The sequence below is a fragment of the Dioszegia hungarica genome, assembly GCF_025882075.1.
Source record: "Dioszegia hungarica strain PDD-24b-2 chromosome Unknown MKK02contig_18, whole genome shotgun sequence".
NCBI classification, from domain to species: Eukaryota; Fungi; Basidiomycota; class Tremellomycetes; order Tremellales; family Bulleribasidiaceae; genus Dioszegia; species Dioszegia hungarica.
In genome coordinates, this window is record NW_026515775.1 from 73,527 (window position 1) to 88,110 (window position 14,584).

The following is a 14,584-nucleotide window of genomic DNA, read 5'->3' on the forward strand; positions in this document are numbered from 1 at the left end:
GTCCGTGCGCGTGATTTTGAGGGACTGGCATATGAGGAGCGGGTCGTGCCCCTTGTTTGGCCAGCTGTAGCATAGATACGTCCCAGGATTGTCCTTGGTCTACTGTCCCCAGTCCTCCCAATTCACCCCGGTGAATCGCCCAAAGCCTTCCCCAGAGTCCTTCATGACCGTTCCCGTCTCCGCCTCATACTCGTGCCAGAACGTGATCAGCTCCTTCAGCTTGTCCGGTTGTTCCGCTGCAAGGTCTTTGATCTCTCCAGGATCTACTTTGTCAGCTTGATCGCACGATATGCGGTCTCCACCGCAACGATCAGCTCACCAATGGAAAGATCGTACAGTAGCCACTTGTCATTCCCGGTGGGTGGCGGGAGCCAGACGGCTTTCCACTTGCCTTGACGGATAGCAGCTTGACCGAAAACTGGTTTGTCAGCTTGATCTAGACACGAGTCGAAGAGAACTCACGTTCCCAGCCGTGTATCGCGTTGTCTCCGTGTACCTCATCCTCCTTGCCTGAAAGGTACGGTACCCAGGACTTGCCTCTCGGACGCAGGACCTTGCGGCCGCGGAATTCGTCTCCAGGGTGCGGTACTCCAGCGAGGTCAAGCTAGGTCGTGAGCATTCTAAAGGCAGGACTGTGGCACGACAACTTACGACAGTGGGTAGGATGTCCATCACAGTGGTGAACTCGTGCGTGACCGAGCCATTTCTGGAGCCGGGGTAAGCGATGATGCTCGGACATCTGATACCGCCCTCGGTCGACCAGGCTAGGGCATCAGCCCGCGCTAGGTAGCTCACAGCCATGGAAGATCTGGCTCACCCTTGTACATCCTAGATGGAGCTGTAGCAGCTTGTGCCCACATTGGTCCGAGGTAGGTCCACTACTATATCAGCTCGGTCCGTCAAGATTGTGACTGAAGATGTGCTCACCGAGTTGCCGCGGCCGATGTTCTCCAGGCTGTTATCGAAGAATCTTTCGATGGTCTTGGTGATCGCATTGCCCATGATGGGAATGGCCTCAAGTCTGCGTGATCAGCGTTATTACTACGAGAATAAGATGACGAGGCTGAGGACTTACAGCGCTCCTTCCGCACCGTTATCGCTCGAGAAAAAGACAAAGGTGTTGTCGAGTTCACCCTGATCCTCGATCTCCTGCAAGACCTTGCCGATCTCCTTGTCCATTACGGTGACCATGGCAGAGTAGACCTGACTCGTCAGCTCCTCTCCAAGCAGTCAGCAACAGCAGCATTCTTACCTCCATCTTCCGAGCGCTGAGCTTCCGTTCGTCCCCGGTCAGATCTGCCCAACTCTTCTCGCCGTACGCGTTGATGATAGGGTGTGCTTGGACCTGGGTATCAGCGCTGTCTGTCCTTCAGTACTCACGTCTTCTGAGACGAGACCGAGCGTCTTAAGCCTCTCCAGCCTTTCCAGCCGTAGAGCTTCCGGACCAGCATCATACCGGCCCTGGTACTGAGCGACCTCTTCTTCTGGCGCTTGAAGAGGCCCTGGACGTCAGCTGGGACCACACAGCGGGAGCTAAAGGGAACTTACAGTGAGGAGCGGTGAAGGGCAAGTAAGAAAAGAACGGCTTGCTCTTGTCTCGCTCAGACAAGAACCCGACCATCCGGTCCGCGAAGTACGTGGACGAGTAGAAGGGGCCCTCGATGTCCTTGTGAGTGATCTGCTTGGCGCCTTCGACATATAGCGGCGGGAGGAACTTCATGGCTGGTGTGTTGTCCTCCAGGAAGGGCTCGTAGAGATCTGATAGTCAGACAGGTACGCAAAGAGTAGGATGACAGGCGTACAGTGGTTGCCTGCTCCAGGCAGGAGACCAAAGACCTTCTGGAACCCCCTAGCATGCGGCTGCGCATGAACCGGAAGACCGAGATGCCACTTTCCTAACATGATCAGCGCGAGGCTTACAGATCAGTGGGCGCCCACAGCGGCTCACCAGACATGATGGTCTCATAGCCGGCATCGCTGAGAATCTCGGGCAGAGCAGCGACGCGCTGGGGGTCAGCATCCGCTCCGTATTCACCCAGCTTGCTGTGTACGCACATCGTTCAGCATCCCCTCATAGCCTGGTCGACCTTGGTAGAAGGGGTCTCTGCCAATGGTCTCGGCCATCTGACCTAGCCCAGCCCTGCCTTGTCAGCTTGAGCAGCCAAAGAGACGCGCGGGTACCGCATACAGGTGATTGTCCGTCCCGCTCATCAACATTGACCTTTTTTGTCAGCTTTTTGTCAGCTCAAGCCCTCGCGCTTTCCATTCGACCCACCTGGTCGGACTACATGCTGAGGCCGTGTGGAAGCCTGTCTGTAGCAGACCTCTCTTTGCCAGCTTGTCAAGGTTAGGAGTCAAAATCTGCTGCTCAGCCAAAGTCCTCCTCGGCCATCGGGCACCGGGCAAAGCCGAAGACTCACTTCTGAGCCAAATGCGCCGACATCGCTGAAGCCCAAGTCATCTGCGATGATCTATACCATCAGCGTCGCCCATTGGCATGGGCTCACTATCAGGAAGTTGGGCCTGGACATGGTGAGGTGAGGTATGGCGGACTGAGGAGAAAGCTGAGTCGGACACCGAAGAGTTATAGCGGGGCGGTCGATAACGTAAACCGGCGCCGGTGGATATCACGCCATTCCTCCGTCCAACGACGACATCAACGCTCATCCTGTCGACATGAGCACGTTTCGCGACGCCAAGGGCTGCCGGTCGAGTGCCGCAAAGCACTCACAGCCAGCTCACGGCGCAGCATCTAAGCGATAAAGTACCTGACTGTACTGATTACACACAATGCAGTCATTATTGCACCGAAAATGACGACTGACCAAATGTGACATTTCGGACAGCGCTGCTTGTCAGCTCAGGCAAAAGATCACGCTATGTCAAAGCCGAGCCGAAGGCTAGCCGCTCCTTATATTCCAGAGACGAGGAAGAAGATTCCGAAACATCCCCCCTTTTGATATTCGGAAGCCCCTTGATCTAATCTCATAGCCAGTATGGCAGCTTACCCCTCGCCATCGCCCTCCCTCGAGAAGGATGAGCTTGACAGCCCATCTGCCAGCTCGTCCGACGGACTCTTCACCTATACCGCCGAAGAGGAAAGAAGAGTGTACTGGAAGCTGAATGCCTCTGTACTCTCTTTGCTCTTCCTCGGCTTCTATGTCTTTCAACTGGAAAGAGGAAATATCAGCAACGCCTTGACAGATGGGTGAGTCCACGAGAGACATCAGCTTCATCATCAGCTAACGCTTAAGCTTCCTTGCTAAGATCGGTATCACCCAGGACCAGTTCAACAATGGCCAATCACTGCTCTACATCGGTATCATTTTGCTCGAGGTCCCAAGTAACTACATTCTTCAGTGGATCGGGCCAAGAGTAAGTCTGCTCTTTTAGTTCTCAGATCATGCTGACTTGTAGATATGGATCTCATTCCAGGTCCTCGCCTTTGGCCTAGTCGCCACCTTCCAAGCCTTCCAGTACGACTACTCGACTTTCCTCACCACCCGCATCCTGCTCGGCGTGGCAGAGTGTGGCTTCATCCCCGGCGCCTTATACACCCTATCCACTTTCTACAAGCGCGGCGAGCTCGCGACCGTCACTGCCGTCTTCTTCCTCGGCAACAGTCTTGCGGGCGCCACTTCGGGTCTCCTCGCCTACGGCATCCTCCCGCTCGGCACTACCCACCCTCGGTACTACGGCTGGCAATGGCTCATGCTCATCGAGGGGTCCATGGCCTGCTGCGTCGCCCTCCTTATCATCTGCTTCCTCCCCGGCTCGCCTAGCCGACCTCGGCCTCTCTTCCTCCCCATCCGCTACTTCTCTGACCGGGAAGAGCAGATCATCGCCAGGCGGGTGGTATCGGACGATGCGGCAAAGGCAGCTACGTCGAGGCGGTTGACGGTGAAGGAGGTGTTTGGGACACTGGGGAACTGGCGGATCTGGCCTCATGTCATCATGGCCATCGCCTACATTGCGCCTACTGGGGCTATGGGGACGTACGGACCCACCATCATCCGCTCTTTCAACTTTGACAGTATGTCCCCTTCCTCGTTCCGATTGGGCAATCAGCTGACTCTCAGCTCTCACCGCTAACGCTCTCTCGTCTGTCGCTGGCTGGGCAGCCCTCGTCATGACTTTCGTCTACGGCTTCGCATCCGACCGCACCCAGCTTCGCGGACCCATCATCCTCATCGGCCTCACTCTTGCGCTGGTCTTCTGGATCGGCTTCCAGCAGACGTCGACCTCGTCGGACCGTTGGCTCAAGTATGCGATGCAGGTACTCACTCAAGGCTTCGTCTCATCCTACCATGTACGTCCCGTCTCATCGTCTCATAGGGAACCTCCGCTGACGCACAGCCTCTCAATGCGACATGGCTCTCACTCAACTGCCGCACGCCTCAAGAACGGTCGATCGCCATGGCCATGAGTACGCCTTCTCCTCTGTATCTATCTATATACCGACAAGAGCTGATCTGGCAGTTATCATGGCCGCTAACGGAGGTGCTCTGGTGGGGTCTCAGCTGCTCAGAGGGGACGACTCCCCGCTCTACCCGCGCGGCTTCAAAGTCTGCGTTGGGCTCGTGGCTATTGCACTAGCTACGGGTGTTGCGCAGCACGTCCAGTACAGGCTATCAAATCGGAGGCTGGCCAGGCGAGCAGGGCTGGAAGAGGGACTGGAAGGGGTAACAGAGGAGAAGGGCTTTAGGCATACTTTGTAGTTTGGGTAACTCAGTATAGATTATAGATGACAATCTTGACGGAGGATATCGCTCGGCGGGACAGCTCGCCATCTCCAGGCTGGGATCGATGACAGTTGATTACCCGCTTTCCTTCCGCGGAAGCCCCGCGGCGAAACTCCTCATTCCTCAACCGCGCACTGACCCGCCTTCCGACTTCCGACGATCTCTCCCGCAACGTATCACATATCGACTCCCATCCGCTCTTGTACGACTACATCTTGACACGATAAAAGTCTACTGCGGAAAATAGTAGGTCGTGTGGACGCAGCTGCTCGGCTGCTCGAGTACGAGGGAAGGGAGCTGAGAGTCCGTTAGATCCCGCTGAAAAAAAGTGGGCGGTCTTTAAGAACATCGCGAAGAGAAGCAATTGACCGAAATGTCGTCCGAGGTAGGTCATGACCCTTATCCTATGTCTCGAGAATATCACTGACAAATTCAGAGGGGCAGCATATCGCTCGATCAAGTGAGTCTTTGCGCGGGCTACACTATCCATCACGATCGTCCGAGGGGGGGAAGCTGATCGTGATAGGCACGCGAGACCTCCCTCAATGCCCTTCCCTTTACAGCGCCTCCTACCACAATTGTCACCCTCCCACACGAGATCGTCACCCACATCACCACCTTCCTTCCCCTTCCCGACCTCGTCATCCTCTGCCGCACCTGCAAATTCCTCCACCCGTTCCTGACCGAGGACAGACTCTGGGAACGCCTCAACATCGCGCTCCCCAAACACCACGGCGACTATCCTCGGGAATGGCACTGGATGTACAGGAATGAGCCTAGCGCAGGGACTGTAGACATGTGGATGGCGAGACAGGCGCGGAGCGGACAAGCCGCGCGGGTTATGGAGGCAAGAGAGAGGATCAACAATACCATGGCGCGGGCGGGATGGGAGCAGTGGGGCCGAGTCAGAGAGATACATCTCGAAGTGCGGCCGGGATCGACGGTGGGGATGTCGCATCTCCTGGAATTCGTCCAGCCCAATCTGCGGAGCCTTTCGATCGAGATAGCCGACGACTTCGACCCGTCGGACCTATGGGATGGTGCCGGCCATAGCACTCTCGACGCGCTAATCCTCGACGGCCCCCTCGCCTTCATGGCACTGACGTACTTACGTTTCGGTCCGGGCTCCATACTCTACCCCTTTGTCGTTCCGCACTTGTGCGAGATCTCACCCAATCTCTCCGCCATCGACATCGACGTCACTCGCGACGCCTGGCACGGACTCGGACCTTGGGAACCGCCGGACACGCATTTGGAGGACTACCCCACGCGGATCCAGCGCATGAGGATCAAATTCGACGAGATGGACGATGAGGATTACCACCCCATGCTCTTCGGAGTAATGGAGCAGTGTCCGGATTTGCGGCAGTTCTCGCTGGTCCCACGCCTGCGAGGACTGGATAGTCCTTCACTTCTTACTCGTGGCATTGATCAAGTGCCCCTTGCTACAGAGCCTGCATCTCTCCATCCCTTTAGGCGCTTCCTAAGAGAGTTTATCCCTACGGAACCCAAATTTTGCTCTCCAGACTCTCATCATCTCATCAGACTCATGGTCAAACATCGTGAGTCCTACACAACCCCGAGGGGCTACCACTGACTCCTAGTTTACCTTCAAGCACCAGCTTCCGTACATGCGCGAGCTCTACTTTGACGCATCACTACGGGAAACACCCCACACACCTCCCCTGCCCCCTTCCGCATCCACTACCTACCCCTGGAGTACGCAAGACATGATCCCCGACTTTGTCGCTCAACTTCACGCAAATCCCCACGTCCAGTACATCCACACGTTCGCCCATCCCCACGGTCCCATTGACACCAACTATATCGATGACGTCCAAGGCATGGACAGGTCGGATACCATCACGGGCAAGATCTACTCGTGGAAACACGGGACCGAGGAGCTGGTCTACGCTCTACTCTACTTGCCCAGTGTAGAAGTCGCCTACTCGCGTCTCCCTGGTCCCGTCATCGTCAACTACGCCACCACCTTAGTCTTTACGGACAGCGGCGATCCTAACGGAGGACCTTTCAGGAAGGAGTATCTCCTGGCGGAGCAACCATCCTGGCAGCACTTCAGTGACCACCAGGGGATTGCGGTCCCTCTGTATGTGATCGAAGGGATGCGCGAGGCGGAGGGGAAAAGTCTCGAAGAATGGGAGCAGCGAGGTGTTGAGGTCGGTGATAAGGGTTGGGCGATCTTGTTGGAATGGCGGGAGGATATGACGAAGACGGATACAGAGGCTTGAGGGAAGGTCATGGCGGTACGTCGGACTTGGACTGCAGTGAGTATCTCTGGATGCTTCAAGGGGGACTTGAGCTGAAATCCCAGGCCTCCTCCCCTCTCGGCAAACCTCCACATCTCCTGGAGCATCGCACGGGACATATGTGTTCTGGGCATGGGCGGGTCAAGGCGGCATGGAGACATTGGGCCATGGGGCCGGCCAGACCTAGAAGGGCTATGCGGTCACGCATTTACAGCTGTCGAGGAGCGTATCTAGGGTGGGGCAAAGTGGGGGGATTGCTAGCTTAAATGGACCGTCATTTACGACTTTGCAACCTGAAAGCAAACCTGAAAGCTAAAGTTCTCGTCTGTGTTGCGTCTGTGCCCCTTCAAGCATACATCTCATATCTGCTCGACGGTCAAGTCACACCGTACGAGTAAGATCATCGAGAGGACAGGAGAAGGCCTGAAGACGTCTCAACAATCCGATAGCGAGTCGCAAGGAGGTCGATCGCTCGGTCAGTCCGGCAGGAAAGCAGGGAAAACATCTTCGAAGGGTTTGCGACCGGGGACGTCATGGTGACCGATTCAGTGAGCTCGCCCGTGAATTGTATGAATTGTATGAATTGTATGAATTGTATGACTATCACAGTTTGCAAAACGGCAGCTGATTGCCAAAGGGAACTGTTACTACGGCTTTGCCATTGCCATCCCGAACACTCGTGATGACCTCCCCCTCATTGGTCACTCTTCCCCGCGAGCTCGTCAGCCTCATCAGCTCCCATCTCCCCCTGTCGGACCTGATCGTACTCGGCCGGACCTGCAGATCCCTCCATCCCTTTCTCACCAAGGAACGCCTATGGGGACGCCTGGACATCTCAGTGCCCGCTCATTATGGCGAACACCCGCGAGTCTGCACTTTGGCGCCAGACGAGCTAGTGGCGGATGATGACGAGTTAGGCGGCGGTTGTTGAGCTTTGGATGGACAGCCAGGCGGTTGAGGGGAAGGCGTTACGAGATGCGGAGGCAAGGGAGAGGGTCAAGCGGCTGATGGAGCGAGCGGACCGGGCGGAATGGAAGGTGGTCAGAGAGCTGCGGCTGCAGGTGTACCCGAGCGCGGCGCTAGGGATGGCGCATCTGCTTGACTTTGTCGACTCGAACATCACTAGCTTGATCATCGAAGCTCCCGGCATGCTCAGCGACGAGGCTCCATGGGAGGCTATCGGACACCGCACGTTGGACGCGTTGGTTCTCGGCGGGCCCCTCGCTTTCTATGCGTTGACCCATCTCCGGCTCGGCCGCGGGTCCGTCCTATACCCATCCTTCTTGACACATCTATGCAACATTGCACCCCGACTTTGCACGGTCGACATCGACATCTCTTGGGACGAGTGGTCCGAACTCGGACTGTGGCACCCACCTGAGCCAGCCGTCCTCAGTCATCCGACAAACATACGACGTCTCCGCATCTGTTCGGACTACTCGGGGCTTGACGACGGGTACACTAGTGCTCTCGCCCACATATTGGAGAACAGTGACGAGCTGTGGCAGCTATCGGTGGATTATGTCTCAAGCAATGGAGATGTTCTATTTGCGCTTGTCGATGGGCTCGGCGGATTGAGGAAATTGGAGGTGTTACACCTTGATATCAGAGATGCTATTCTTGACCACTTTGGCGGAATCCAGGAGGACTTGGCTCTTGGGGTGCTCATTATCCCCTCACAATATGTGATGGATATCGTAAGTTTCTGGCGCGTCTGGCGAGTCAACTCAAAGCTGACAATCAGTTCGACTTCAGATACCACTTGCCGCATATGCGCGAGCTATACTTTGACGTATCTGCGCGCGACACTTCGAAATCATCTCCTCTTCCCACGTCATCATCCACTACCTATCCCTCTGAAACGCAAGAGATGCTCCCTGTCTTTGCCGAAAACCTCCGCCGGAACCCCCGCCTTCGCTTCGTTCACGCTTTCATCCCGACCGGGCCCGCGGACACCGATTACATCGACAACGTCCTTGACCTGGAACGGTCCGACACTATCATCGGGCACATCCACTCCTGGCGGTATGGCGAGGAGGAACTCCTATATGCCTTCCTCCACTTGAACAGTGTGGAAGCCGCACACTCTCGATACATCGTTTCCCCCCACCCTGGATGGGTCGAATCCACAAAGTACAGCGACCGATACGGATCTCTTCACGAGAAGCGCTACATTCCGCAACAAGACGCATCGTGGCAGAGGTTCTCCGACTATCGGGGAAATGTCGTTCCGCTGCAGGTGATTGAAGAGATGGCAGAGGCGGAAGGGATGAACTCGGAGGAGTGGGGCGAGCGAGGAGTAGAAGTGGGGAAAGAGAGCTGGAAGATATTGGAGGATTGGCGGGAGCACGTGGAGCAGGATGGGTACTGAGGCAAAGAGGATCCAGAGGGGGTCGCCTTTGACTCTGGATGTCTTGATGGTGAGTTCCGAGTCAATTCCATGAGCAGACGGTAGCGGGACAGCTGACTCCTAGACGTATTCTCCCTCCAATACAGCGGGACAGTAGAATTGTGAGTGTTCAGCTGCGGCATGAATGATATAGAGCTGATCTTCTAGGCCTAGTCATCTCCCGTGTTCAACATGCATACTCCTAGCTTCTGTTGCCGGTGTACTGGGGCGATACAGCGTGTTTTCGATGCGCTGTCTACGCGCGTGCAGAATCGGCGGCTACAGCGGGACACGGGGGCTCGGTTACGTCCCCACTCGAGCAGGCAGGTACGCGCGTCCCTGGGTGGATCACGTCCGAAAAGGAAGGGAGCGAGAGGCTGTGGCGTAGGGAAATAGATGGTCGAGCCACACGCACGGACCAGACTGGGGCATCGGGATATCGGCTCCGAATTCCGCCCGGCGGCCGAGGTGACCGGACTTGGCTCAAGCTTGGCTATCTCTCCCTCGCATATCAATCGCCTCTCATTCCCATCTCCTCTCTCCGGCTGGCACCTCGGTCAAGCAGCGCTTAATCACCCAACTCCCATCGTCCAATACGAGCACGAAAAGAGGGAACCACGTCAGACAGAGCGGGAACGCCTAGAACACCCGCGATGGTATCTCGAATCTTCCTTATCTCCTCTGGGATGTGCTGATCAGCAGTCTGTAACAATACTCCCACTTCTTCCCGACAAACCACTTCCCATCCTCATCACTCTCCCACCCGAGGTCGTCGCCCGAATCGGCTCATCCATCTCACGCAACGACCTGATCAATCTGGGCCGCACGTGCCGCGCCCTCGTCCCGTTCGTCCCGGAGGAGCGGCTTTGGAGAGATATCAACCTCTCTCTTCCACCTCATTACGGCAAACAGCCAATGATCAGGCCGGCGGACCGTACACTTGAGCACTTGCTCTGGGAATCCTCGAAGTTCCATGCGGAGCAATCGTCGCGCTCTGCCGAGCTCAAAGCTTTGGTGAATGCTATCTCGCGCTCAGTCTCGGCGAGACGGTTGGCGTTGGTGGAGAAATTGACGATCAAGCCGGAGGAAGGGTCGACGGTGGGGATGATGCACCTGTTGGAGCTGCTGGCGCCAACTCTACAGGTGCTGGAGATTATCGGAGGGGAAGGAGTTCACCGCTGGGGCAACCGAACCATCGCGGCCATGCTGATCGAGAGCGACATGCGATTCTCCGCCCTCACATCGCTTCGGATCGGACACAAAGCAGCCCACTATCCCGAGCTGGTCTCCTTCATGTGCATGACCATGGCGCCAAATCTTACATCGGCGGATATCGACCTTACTGGCCCCTCGGAATCCGAACCTATTCCAGCATTCTGGTCTTCGGCCAGCTTCGTCAGAGGTCTACTTTCGGCAACATCCAGCCTCGAACGTCTCCGTATCCACTGCTTCTCTCGCGGGGAGGTCGGAGAGGACGAGTGGTCATACACCCTCGCGGACCTGGTGAAGCGGAGCCCTCGTCTCACTCAGCTATCGGTCGATTACGTCGGAAGAGATTCGCCTCCTATCTGGCCGGTTCGAAAGAGTCTACCTCGATGGGTCCTACAGGTCGCGCCTTCCAATGTCACCCTCCGCCAATCCCGCCACCTATCCGGCTCACGCTCAAGCGATGCTGCCGGATTTCGCTGAGCAGCTCTACGCGTGTCCACACCTTCACATCCTGCACACCCTCCGCGAGACGTTCAATTCCGGCGATATCACCCTCTTCGACCGCTTAGACGAGCTCGAGGCGATCGGCGAGCATAACGGAGTCATCTCGTCTTGCTGCAACGGAGGGCAGGAGATTCTCCACGCTCAGATGCTTCTCAGTGCTAGTGAAGTGACGCCGGGCGTACTGCCCACGCTTCGGTACTTCGACCTCGACAACGAGCCCAGCGTATGGGATATCAAGTATACGGATCGGGTTGGCGTGGAGAAGAATCGGTTCTTCTTCGAGCAGAAGCAGGCCACGTGGCAGAGCTTCACGTTCTTCGAAGGGCTGGCGGTGCCGCTAGAAGTGCTGGAGGATATGCGAAAGGTGGAGGGGCTGGATCTGAGGGAGTGGGAGGAGAGAGGAGTCAAGCTGGGGAATAAGGCGTGGAAGTTGGTGGACGAGTGGCATGAGGCGGAGCGGGCGAGGTTGGCGGCGGTGTAGCGGCGGCGTAGATCTGGAGCAATTGCGGCGAGTCCTGGTGAGTCTCTATCCGCGAGATGAGGATTGATCTGACTGGGCAGGTTTCATGGAGACTTGACATGGCTATCAGGGAGGGTCACACGCGCTAGTCCGAGGGAGATTCGCGGGACAGCGCACAAGATCAAGGTACATCCCGCAAGCGAGGACATAGCTCTAAGTCCGAGCTAACAGATCAGGTACCGATACGCCATCAGGGCGGTGCTGGTCGAGCGGATACGAGCTGTGCTACGAGCGCAAGCAGGTGAGCGTTGACTTGAAACTTGCAAGTGGACTTGGCTAATTTCAGGAAATGACCAAGGTCACGAGCTCCAAGGGACGCTCAAAGTTAGAGGAGAGAAGGATCTTATGAGCGCTTTGACCACCTGGCAACGCGATGTAAGCTGATCGTCAGATTGGTACAGAGATTCGTTGGGTCGCGGCAAGACGGTTCCGAGGGAATCTGGGGGATGAGGTGTCTTTGGGGGCGTCATGAACAGCTGTAAGAGTTACAGGTGTACGTTTCTATTTTTTCAATGAGGCTGAGACTCTAGCTAAAGCTGACGAACAGCTGTCGCCGCAGTATGATCCGCCATAGTCCTATGTAGCTCCTTCCTCTTTCTCAATCCGTTTGAGTCTGACAGCGGCGCGCGAGCCTTGAGTGTACGGAAATACTGTAGCTGTCAGGGCCGGCCTGATCTGTATGGCAATGTATCCATACTATGTGAATGTCAGTGTCAGACTAATGCGGTGGCCACATTACATGGGGTCCGACTGTTCTCTTTCCGCTCGACTAGCTCCTCGACGTCTCCGAAGCCACCGAAACTGAACTCCACATTCCTCTAATAAAATTTCCAGATTTCTCCATGCGACCCTGCGCCTCTCGCCTCGCATCTCCTCTCTATCTCCTTACACCCTCGATATCAATTGAGATTTTGGCGCACTGATCGAGAGTCTAAGGTATCAGCGTCTAAAGTAAGTCTGCGTAGCAGCGAGAACTGATCGCTGCAGCCGGATCCCGATCAAGAAAGCATTCATCCACATCTCCCCCTCCCCTAGGCTCCCCTCAACACAACTCTCTAAAGCCCTGCCAATCTCGCACCTCATCACCCCGTTCCGCGCTACAAGCGTCCTGTCACAATGTCTAAGATGCCTGTCAGTCCTTCCAAGCTGATAGATACGCGCTGCGTACAAGGCGCGGTTGTGCGACTCAGCTAACCGTCCAGGCGCCCACTTTGCCCGCACCTGCCTCCCTCACCTCCCTCCCCGCCGAGATCCTCCTCAATATCGTCTTACAGCTCGACCTGCCCACTGCACTCTCACTCGCCTGTGCTTCCTCGGCTCTCACGTCCATCGCGGATCATCGCATCTGGCAGGTTGTCGCAGCCACCGACCGGTGGAGGGACTTTTCGGATTCGCAATATACCTCCTTTGAGGAGCGGGAAGCGCGTGTGAAGCAGGCGCATGCGAGGCTTCTGGACACGATCCTGGAACGGATAGATGGTCGCCGCAAGGGTCTCATCAAGTGCCTATCTATCCTCATCCGCACCGAAACCGACGACGCAACAATGCGGATCCTTTCTCTTGCCGCATCGACGGTCCGGCGACTAAGAATAGATGGCGGGTCATGGACGTGGAGTACCAGCTTCGACAGTCGTGTCCTGGACACCGGCCTCTCGCTCCTGCGGCTGAGCTATCTCAATCTGGGCGAAGCATGTGTGTGTAACGCAGAATTCGTTCTGTTGATGCTCAGCGCTGCGCCCAACCTCGAGGTGCTCGACATCCATCTCTCCGACACCGCCGGACACGCTGGTCCTCAATACCCAGCACTCACCGGAAGCACCAAACTTCGGAATTTACAAATCTACCATGACTGGCGATCCAAAGAGGAGGAGTCTATCACGCGCATGCGCAAAGTCATATTTGCTATCCTCAATCACAGTCCTCTGCTCGAGGTGCTGGTCATGGATATGCCAGATCTCGAGCTGCAACGGCACGCCGGTCCGAGGCCCTTGGCCATACTACCCCTCCTAGCTCGCCTGCATTACACGTCGCACACTGCGCTGTTCGGTCGCAACGTACCACTGCTGCAAACACCGGTTCTCAGCCAGATCGTCGTTGATGTAAGAGTTAACTTGAACCTGGTAAGCACCTGAAAGCATTTAACAGCTGAAGCGCGACGCTGATCGACCGCAGGCTCTGGACTTCCCTGCATGCCCAAATGTCGAAGTCCTTGGCTTTGACTGCTCCCTAGAATCTGCGGCAAACACAGTCAATGATATCCCCTTCCTCGCTCCATGTCCAGTGCAGAGCATTCCCTCGCATCTCGCGGCCCGACTCCGTGACTGCTCTCGTCTTCGGTACATCCTCATCGCCGACAACACGGCTCTCACCCGATCCGACGAGGGGTGGAATCATTTCTCCGTTTTCTCGGACGGGCAGACGCCATATACCGGATTCGTTCGGTCATTCCGCCACAATGGGAGCGAGATGCTTCACTTGCGTGTACTCTTGCGCGAATCGACAGAGATGCCATACGGCGGAGACGGTGTCCCGGTCGTCCAGTGGGTGCCGCTTATCCGGAGCGAGCCAGCTCTTCCAGGGCGCACCTGCTGGCAGGATTTCACCGACTGGGAAGGGCAAGTGGTGCCGATGGCCATATTGGGTCAGATGAGACGAAAGGAAGCGGGCAAGGCGGATTGGTATCAGCGGGGAGTTGAGGTGCCGGCGCCAACGTGGAAGATTTTGGAGGACTGGAGGGACGGGTTGCGGGTTTGAGGTGGGATTCGAGGGAAAAGTGGCGGAGCCGCTGGGGGAGTTGGACGGGCGAGAGATTCTAGCGGGTGGGGAAGGTCGGCTGTGGAGGGGAAGTGGCGGTACGGGACGGTCTGGCTAGAAGGGGATCAGGGGGACGTCTTCCAATGGCTATAATGTAGGCGTGTACTACAAGTGAGTGATCCTGATTGGCCTGGTGCAG

General features: G+C 56.4%; 4 protein-coding genes across 4 annotated transcripts; 3 read left to right on the plus strand and 1 right to left on the minus strand.

The window, feature by feature from the left end:
- Nucleotides 1–99: 99 nt before the first annotated feature.
- Nucleotides 100–2,531, minus strand: MKK02DRAFT_39081 (alkaline-phosphatase-like protein; the record flags this gene model as incomplete). Its single annotated transcript, XM_053090428.1, has 17 exons — nt 100–263; nt 320–418; nt 463–604; nt 652–764; nt 818–878; nt 928–1,021; nt 1,076–1,203; nt 1,253–1,345; nt 1,381–1,502; nt 1,549–1,758; nt 1,803–1,895; nt 1,949–2,006; nt 2,056–2,140; nt 2,189–2,221; nt 2,276–2,361; nt 2,421–2,471; nt 2,508–2,531. 17 exons carry the CDS (start codon nt 2,529–2,531, stop codon nt 100–102), a joined length of 1,656 nt encoding a protein of 551 aa, XP_052943164.1.
- Nucleotides 2,532–2,996: 465 nt separating this feature from the next.
- Nucleotides 2,997–4,718, plus strand: MKK02DRAFT_18340 (putative transporter; the record flags this gene model as incomplete). Its single annotated transcript, XM_053085928.1, has 6 exons — nt 2,997–3,208; nt 3,255–3,375; nt 3,418–4,033; nt 4,080–4,309; nt 4,357–4,426; nt 4,480–4,718. The coding sequence occupies 6 exons, from the start codon at nt 2,997–2,999 to the stop codon at nt 4,716–4,718; spliced, it is 1,488 nt and encodes a 495-aa protein (XP_052943165.1).
- A 397-nt stretch (nt 4,719–5,115) lies between these two features.
- On the plus strand, nt 5,116–12,215 carry MKK02DRAFT_29015 (uncharacterized protein; the record flags this gene model as incomplete). Its single annotated transcript, XM_053087688.1, has 21 exons — nt 5,116–5,127; nt 5,179–5,202; nt 5,269–6,081; nt 6,233–6,304; nt 6,347–6,919; nt 6,998–7,027; nt 7,075–7,254; nt 7,391–7,484; nt 7,523–7,557; nt 7,619–7,759; nt 7,927–8,706; nt 8,754–9,359; nt 9,399–9,429; nt 9,484–9,520; nt 9,567–9,725; nt 9,821–10,879; nt 10,908–11,576; nt 11,673–11,757; nt 11,808–11,872; nt 12,023–12,109; nt 12,179–12,215. The coding sequence occupies 21 exons, from the start codon at nt 5,116–5,118 to the stop codon at nt 12,213–12,215; spliced, it is 5,589 nt and encodes a 1,862-aa protein (XP_052943166.1).
- Nucleotides 12,216–12,747: 532 nt separating this feature from the next.
- Nucleotides 12,748–14,385, plus strand: MKK02DRAFT_39085 (uncharacterized protein; the record flags this gene model as incomplete). The annotated part of the gene is made up of 3 exons (XM_053090429.1): nt 12,748–12,762; nt 12,834–13,751; nt 13,804–14,385. 3 exons carry the CDS (start codon nt 12,748–12,750, stop codon nt 14,383–14,385), a joined length of 1,515 nt encoding a protein of 504 aa, XP_052943167.1.
- Between the last annotated feature and the right edge of the window lie 199 nt (nt 14,386–14,584).